Consider the following 8371-nt stretch of genomic DNA (forward strand, 5'->3'; position numbering starts at 1 on the left):
TGCCGTTACCTGTGTTGGCTTTTCGAGTTACCATGGCCACAAAAATCGCCCAAGACTTGAGGAAGGTGTTGGAAAAAAATCGTGAGGATTTTCGGTGTCGTCATAGAAACGTCATTTAACTCTGTGTTCGCAGAGATAAGTATGTACTCTGTTAAAAAAAACAAAAAATACAGCATATTCCGCATACGGTTTTTCCACAAGTGGCCTCCAAATCGCCCCAAAGTTTTTTTTGGGAAAAGTCGTATTTCAGTGTGGCTGAGTGCAACTGACGACCAACAAGAGAGGCAGTCAGTGGGTTTGTCGCTGACTGACCTATTATTATTATTATTATTATTATTATTATTTTATTATCTCCCCTTGTTTCCTTACACATACCGCTCTTCTGACATAGCCTGGTCATGACCAACGGACTGCACACACCGACGTGCTTTCACTGTGAATGAGGTACAGTCGAAGAAGACAGACGGCCCTGACCAAGATGGTTCCGATACCACTGTAGTGTTCCTGAACGGGAAGATGTTATTCGGACTGCTTTTCTTGAGTCAGACTAGCTAGCTCTAGAATTTAGTGATGTGTCGGTCGCGAACGATCCGGCTCTAAGAACCGGCTCTTTGAAGTGAACGATTGGAACCGGCTCCACAGTGGGAGCCGTTTTAGGATCCTATTTGGGAGCCGGGTTTTTTTCTACAGTATATCGCTGTCTCTCTGCCTCACTGTCGGTGTGCTTGTGCTCTGCAAGTGCCAGAGCCGATAGTTTTTCCCCACATCGTTTTTTTTTTTGCCCTGCGGTGCCTCGCTGTCTCTCCCCCCCTTCTCCCTCTCCTTGCGCGTTTTGCTCTACTGCCAGTGCTAGAGCTGAGAGTTTTTTTCCCTCGGTCGGTCCACTGCCCTCATGTCAAGGTGTGCTCCACACATCTGACCAATCACACATAGTTTCAATTAATAATGTGGCGGGAAAACACTGAAAAAAAAGTTTATCTCCACTTCTTTTTGTGGAAACGGCAGGCAGTTGGCCAAGCTGTATAGCGTTCGTCGGCAGGTGTTTATGTACAGACACTCAGTCAGCGGTCAAGAAGCACAGAAAGAAGGGGAGTCAGTGTGAGAACTGAATAGGTGAAAATAAATGAGTGACAGAAAACGGAGCAAGATTTGGACTCATTTTAATGCTACATCAAGCTCCAGGGCAGAGTGCAGACTGTGCAAAGGCAGCATTTCCTATCGTGCAGGCTCGACAAACAACCTGCACAGGCACATGCGGACATCACACGCATCGGTATTGCTATAGCATTGTTATGCAGCATTTTTACTCATCATAAGTGCCAAACAATGTCAATAATGAAACAAAATATTATAAAATTAGGTTTAAGCTATTAATTAATTAATAATGTCAAAAATATATATGGGGAGCCGAAAGAGCCGGCTCTCCACAGTAAGAAGAGCCATTAGAGCCGCATCTCGAAAAGGAGCCGAAAATTCCATCACTACTAGCTAGCTCTAGAATTCCATCCGGACCTGTGTGTCAGTGGGGTTAATTACCATAGCAACAGAGTACTGACCAGGGCAGCCAGCGTTCGTAGCAATGGAGACCTAACCTTGGCACGAGTACGCCGCCTAGAGGCAAACTGGCAGAAGACAGAAGGGGGTAAGCTCCGCATGACTCTTGAGATTTGACCAGCCTAAATTGACAACCATTTTAGACTTTCCAAATAAAGTCCAGAGTAGATAGTTCTCGCAAAAGCCCGACCCGGAAGTAGGTTACCCCAGAAATGCGCCAACTTGGTGGGCAAACGGTAAACAGCGCTACATAGCAGGAGCATGAACAAAACTGAAATTTGTTTTTCCAAGGCTTTTTCTGCGCTTCGGGAGAATTAATTCAGTGTAGAGCAATAGCACATCTTATGAAAATAGTCAGCTAGTCATTTGTGTTTACCGACGGAGCTTTAATGAGGGGAATGATGGTTGTATTTTAAGAGCGTGAAGTTGATCCGTGTCCCGAAAGACTCTCTCTATTGCGCAAATTGTAAGTGTAATCGCCAGAAACGGCAAAAAAAAAAAGAGAAAAAAAAGTCTCAATATCAAGACGAAGGCCTATCAGCCGGAATGTCTGTCTTCTCTATTACAGGCTATGTGTGACGCATAATAATAAATCATAATTAGCAGCAATACCAATTTTATTTACAAAGCCACAGCTGAAACGAAGTGCTGAACATCAGAGATAAATGAGATAAAAGAAAGCATAAAAATAAAGTGATAAAGCTATAATAAATTACAAAATCAAATAAACTTAAACAGGTACTGTTTAAAATCAAGTGATTATAAATATGGGCACATAAGCAGTGATCGCATGTGCTGAATTACAGCACATGCGACTGAATGCAAGTCGCATGTGCGACTGAATGCAAGTTAAATTCAGTCGCACATGCGACTGAATTTACAGCAGCGACTGAATGCAAGTTAAATTTTTATATATATTTTTTTTGCTCAAACACAGTTGTTGCAGCCAGAAAAAAAATATTTGCACATCTATAATTTATGTTCATGTTTAATACTTTCTGTAAATGCCACAGTTGCAGCCCAGCCTTATTCATCACCAGCAACCTCATCAAAACTCAACACTTGCTTGGAGGAAATAAAGGTCTGGCTGGAGCAGAACTTTCTCCAACTCCTCAGCTCCAAAACTGAAGCCATCCTCTCATCAGACCCAATCATCATCCATAACCAGCAACTTCTTCTCTGCTTCCAATATTCTTCTTTCATTAGCAGTCACAAATCTTAGTGTAAAACTGGATCCACAGCTCACTTTTGAATCTCATGTCAACCCCCTCTGCAAGACCCCCTTCTTTCACCATTTCCAAAATCCGTCCCATTCTCTCCCCCTCAGACGTCAAAAAAACTGGCCCATGCCTTTGTCACCTGCAGACTGCGCACACACTTCTCATTGGGTTTCCTAGAAAGATTCTGCAGAAGCTCCACTATATCCATAATGTTGCAGCTAGGGTACTGATGAGAGTGGAGAGTGTACAAACATGACCTCAAACCTCCACTGTCTCCACTGGCTTCCCGTTTCCACCACGATTGAATACAAGATTTCCCTCCTCTCACACCAATTCATCTACAGAAATGCCCCCACCTATTTCAAAGAACTGCTTAACCCTCAAAGCACAACTTGCTTGCACCACTCTACTCTCTCAAACCTTCTCCACACACCCTAAAACCAAACTGAGGCCTTCTGCGCTACCACTCCACATCTATGGCATGCCCTTCCTGACACTCTGAGGGCGCCAGAGTCCACTGGCTATTTTAAGAACATTTCTTAAGACATTTCTTTTTAGCCACATTTTTGGTTCACTTAGATGTTTATTTGAACCTCTTTCATTTATTTATGTGTTTATTTTTATCCATTGCAATTGCTTGTTTTGTTTTTAGACTTTTGTAACCCTTTGAGATGTCAAGGTGTAAAAGGTCTTATGAATAAAACATATTATTATTTTTATAATTATTAATATATCCTTATCCATATAGATAGTAAAGCAATCAGAGTAAATCCGTGCTGTGTTAGATGGCATGTGTTTCCTCTGGATATTAGCTAGCCACAGTGGTCGATGTTTGATGCTTAGTAGCAAAATTTACTCACCTTCAAGGAAAAACTTCTCTTTACTGTTTTATTGCTTCTGTTTTTACACACATCCTGGTTGTAAATTGTTTACACTATCCACTGTATTTTAGCAAATCTTAGCATTGTAGCATGTTATGCTATCATAACATGCTGTTTATGATAGCCCATGCTAGTGACAGTACTTTAGCTAACGTTTGCTTTATAGCTCATTCTTGGCATTTTCATATGACAAAGAGAGAGACTATCTATGTTATTTTAAGTTGTTTCGGCTTACCCAAAGTTGAAGCCGGTTGGACCTGACTCCTAATCAAGACTTATGATTTGGGTCAGAGGTTGGGTGCAACCTCTGACCCAAAACATGCAACCTTGCTTTGAGACTGGTGACTATCTCCATCTGTCTTCGGGCATGAGGCTGGGAAAACTCTGGACAGGGTGACTCATACCTGAAGGCAATTTTAGAGAAGCTGATTAATGTGATCAGAGTACCAGGAGAAAACTCAAGCAAACACAGAGGAAACATGCAAACTCCATGAAGAAAGAACCCCATATCTTCTTGCTGCAAGGCAACAGTGCTAACTGCACACCCCATACTATAGTATTTCCATTTACTAATCATGACTCGACAATGTCCAAAATTTTTGAATATTGTTTCTAAATTATCTCTACCTTTAGCATGGGCCTGTCTGAGAACAAATTACACAAAGTTTTACCGTATTTACTAACTACTTTGTGTAATATCAGAAGGCAAAAGGTTGCACTGGATTTTATTTTGGCTTGCCAAGTCAAATGGATTTGATTTGGCAAATCCATTTGATTTAATGAATTAAGCCAAATATACATAATGTATATTATGTGTTCCTTATATACATTATTTTAGATTTAGTTTTGTAAAAGGTTTTGAAAACCATGTATTAGCGTCTTTCCACTTAGTGACCAGGCTCTCACTGCTTCATGTTGTCTTAGCATATAAAATACCCATTAGATACATTGAATTGTGTGATTACAATATTAGGAATGTATGTGTCTTGACATTTTTTCCAAAGTGTGTGTCATCAGCCTATACTGCTGTCATGGGACCTGAAATTCAGCAACCATCTGACAGTACATCTGACCAGCTCAAATATCTGGACCGGTAAGAATAACTAACACCAAAAGCTGCTGCTGTTCAGTTTCTCTCTTGTTTTTAAGTGAGCCTCCTCTTGTTTTTCAGTCAAACTGTTCAGTGGCTCGAAAGAAAACCATCTGTGAAGACAGAAGCCACCAAGCAACCCAGTATGGTTTCTATTTTTGCCCAATTTCTTTGGTATGAAATCACAAATTTTTGTTGTGATGCTACAGCATTGTTTTTGTTTTTCCTTGCTTCTCACAGAGTTGGCCCCTACTTGGGCAGACTTGACCAGAACTCGAACTTCTCGTATCCGGTAAATATTGCAGTTTGAAGAATGAACCTGTCTTCTTCTGATTTCTGGTTTGTTTTTTTTTACCATGTAAATGCACTCTGATGTACTATCTATAACTTGTCTTAACCTTTCCTATCTCTCGTTTTGAAAAATATACTATGCCGCTAAACATCTTTCATGCCATGTTATGTATATCAAATAGTTACTATAAACAAATAAAGGAAAGTAAATCTGTATGTCTCATCTAGTCAGCCTCCCTTTCCTATCATTTTTGCCTCATACATTTTTATATTACTATGACTAGATCAAAGTGTCTCTTTCTATCTTTTCTTTTAGGCTTGCTCCCAAAACGAAGCTCAGCAAATGGGCTCTCCATGCCTTCCCATCTGAACGATTATGTCAACTGGCTCAACCTCGGCCCCATGCAACAGGGTGGCAGCCTGAACTCCCTCTACCAACACCTGTGAGTAGCAACGTGTACATGTCTAAAATCTGCTATACTGGTGACCAGAGGTAGCCCATTGTGCCTCTTTTCTACATACCACTCACAAAAAAAAGACCTGAATATCAGGTCTGAAGAGCACCTGTACACTAAATTTTACACTTGTGGGCACACTTGACTCTGATTTCTTTTGTTTTGTTTCCTGCTGAACCAACAGATATAAAAGTTTTGTTTCTGAATCCTCATTATCAGTCTCCTCCTTGGGCAGGTGGGTTTAAATGATTTAGTCTCCTTAGTTTTTTTTTGTAAATACGGGAAGGGTGGAGTGAGATTAAGAGTCCGTAGTTACTACACAAGATTTAAAAGTCGAGAAATCAAGAATTTTCATGCTTATCTTTATCTCCAGGAATAAATCCTGGAGATAAACCTAGATCTCACTGAAGTAGCTATTTACATATACGTACACTCTGGTCTGAGAGTGTACAGCCTCCTGTGGGGAACTGCATAGTTTGAGATAGTTGAGAGATGTGTGGGTTTTCCCATGAGTCTGTTACCTCTATAAGCCAATCTCATGTAGGCAGAAGATGATAGAAAGAGGGACAAACAGTTGTTCGATCGATTCAGATACTTGCATACACCAATATGCTGTAAAACAACAGGAAGAGTTTAATGATGCATACCATCTTCAGGATCTGAGTTTTAGTCATATTATATTGCAGTGGGCTTGATACTCACAACATCTTAATTTCTGTAGGTTTAGGGTCATAACCTGCTAGCACATAAACCTCCACTTGAGTCTCGCACTTTGCAAAAACTCTAACAGAATGTTCTTTGCAGCAACCAGTAACCATTTAAAATTTTAGCCATTTTAAATGTAATAAAACCAATTACATAATCCCCAACTAATGATGTAGCAAAATATTTGATTGTACAACATGTAGTAAATAAAATAAAGGATCACATAATCTAAAATTATGACTCCACATTGCTGCGTTATTTAAAACCGTTTCAAGTGAATAGTACAACAAATAATTCTCTAAATAGGTGTGACAAACATATTCACGGAGAGAGTGCTTATGTTTGAATGACTGTATGTAATATCCATTGAACCCAAAACTGCAAAAAAGTATTTTACTTCCAAGAAATGGATCATTTATTTAGCATTTCATTATCTGCCGCAGTTGTTGCGTTTTAAATCTGCACCAATAATTTCCAATAACTATATTATTGGACAAATGTTTGTGTTTTTGGCTATTGTAGTTGTTGACCTAATAACATTTAAATTGTCTCAAATATAAATGTTATGCATAGGTACTACGGTAGTGGCTGTAATTACGTTACCGGTTAATACTACACCCAGTATTTAGCTCCATCCATCCTTCCATCGACTCTGACAAGCTTTACCGTTCCTCCTGAGGGGAACCGGGAGAGTCGGGGAGGAGAGTGAGGCGATAACACTTTACGATCCTAACTTTTCTAGAGCTACTCTATCTGCGTTGTGTTTTCTGTAGGTGAGTAAAGCGTCGCTGACGGCAGTGGCCTCCCCCCGAATTTGCAAGCTCGCCCAGCCAAGGATGCGATGTCCTGAACCTGAAACTAACAACAAATCTGAACCTCGGCCTATGACCCATTTGACCTCGATCCATCTAAGCATGCTAGCGAGTGAGTGTAAGTTTCACATGCAATGTTTTTGGTCAGATGTTGCCGTTGCTCTGCTTGTTGTTGATTGCATTTGTCTTTATAGTTCCAAGGGCAGAGCATCCGCTGTATCAGAGGCATCGCTCAGCATGCTGGCCAGTTTCCATCTCAGCCAGAAATTACATACCCTCCAAGAGACTTCTTGAACTTTCCTGCCCCAAAATACGGAAAGATGTGTATGACGGTTATGACCCATTTGTTGTTAGCCATGCAGCTCTCTGTACTAACCCCTCTCCTCGGACATTGCAGCTCTCTGTACCTCTGCCTCGAAAATGCACTCCAAAGGTATCACGCCACTACATGTAGTCCCTAGAGAGGTGTTCGTTGTTCTTAGTTTCACCACCAAACGTCTCGCTGAGATCATTTCATTCCAAACAGCAGTAAATTTGCCAGCTCTGCCTATTGCCTGAGTTATTAATCTTTGTGTTTTTTGTGGGTTGAATCCTAGCTCATCAAGTCTGGTAACAGTTTTACAGTTGTTGTCTTAAAGTCAGTTATGACCATATGCGAAGATGTTTAATCACAGCTAAAATATTTAAATCTATAGGTTAAGTACTTTCTATTAAGGTTGTTACAAACAAGTATCTTTGACACGGCACAATAACTGCCAAGGGTTAACATTGGGACCATGTCTTATTTTCAATTTAAATAAACAAATAGCTAGGATAGCTCCAACTATGGTTCACGGATGATGCGGTTATTTACCATTACGTCATCATGCTATTTTAATCCATGTTTAACCTCTTTAAAAATTCTTTGGTGCAGTGAAAATTGGTACCCCCCCCCCCCCCACCACCAAAAAAAAAAAAAAACTAAGCTTAATTAAACTGCAAATAATTTTATTTTATTGCATTTTAAATATATCAGATTTTCAAACAACTTTTTAAAACAGATGAGAAAAAGTAATAGTAATAGAAAACAAATATCAAATTACGATTTCATTTGCCAGGTGATAAAGATACAAGCCTGATTGCCCTCGTGTGGAAAACTGATGACCTTAATAACTGGTTGCGTAGTGTAGATGTAGATCAGACTCTCTAAAGCCTATTAGTCTTTCATAAACTGGTCCTGGGTTCAGTTCCCAACTCTGGGACCTTTGCTGCATGTCTTCCCTCCTTCTCTCCTGTCTGACCTCCTGCAAATTAAAGTACAAGAAGAACCGTTTAAAAGGAAAAGTATTTAATCCCAAGTTACCTACCAGTTTGCATGTCGGTG

The 8371-nt window shown here is 40.1% G+C and overlaps 1 protein-coding gene across 2 annotated transcripts; it reads left to right on the top strand.

The window, feature by feature from the left end:
• Positions 1-1488: 1488 nt before the first annotated feature.
• Positions 1489-7566, top strand: spmap2 (sperm microtubule associated protein 2). 2 transcript variants are annotated; one of them, XM_028000007.1, is made up of 7 exons: positions 1489-1642; positions 4660-4748; positions 4827-4888; positions 4986-5037; positions 5353-5479; positions 6970-7126; positions 7203-7566. In XM_028000007.1, the coding sequence occupies exons 2-7, from the start codon at positions 4687-4689 to the stop codon at positions 7460-7462; spliced, it is 720 nt and encodes a 239-aa protein (XP_027855808.1). In that variant the 5' UTR covers positions 1489-1642; positions 4660-4686; the 3' UTR covers positions 7463-7566. The 2 variants fall into 2 exon arrangements, with proteins under 2 accessions (XP_027855808.1, XP_027855809.1); XM_028000008.1 differs by having other exon boundaries at positions 6970-7120.
• The last annotated feature ends 805 nt before the right edge of the window (positions 7567-8371 follow it).

Source organism: Xiphophorus couchianus, chromosome 19 (assembly GCF_001444195.1).
Source record: "Xiphophorus couchianus chromosome 19, X_couchianus-1.0, whole genome shotgun sequence".
NCBI classification, from domain to species: Eukaryota; Metazoa; Chordata; class Actinopteri; order Cyprinodontiformes; family Poeciliidae; genus Xiphophorus; species Xiphophorus couchianus.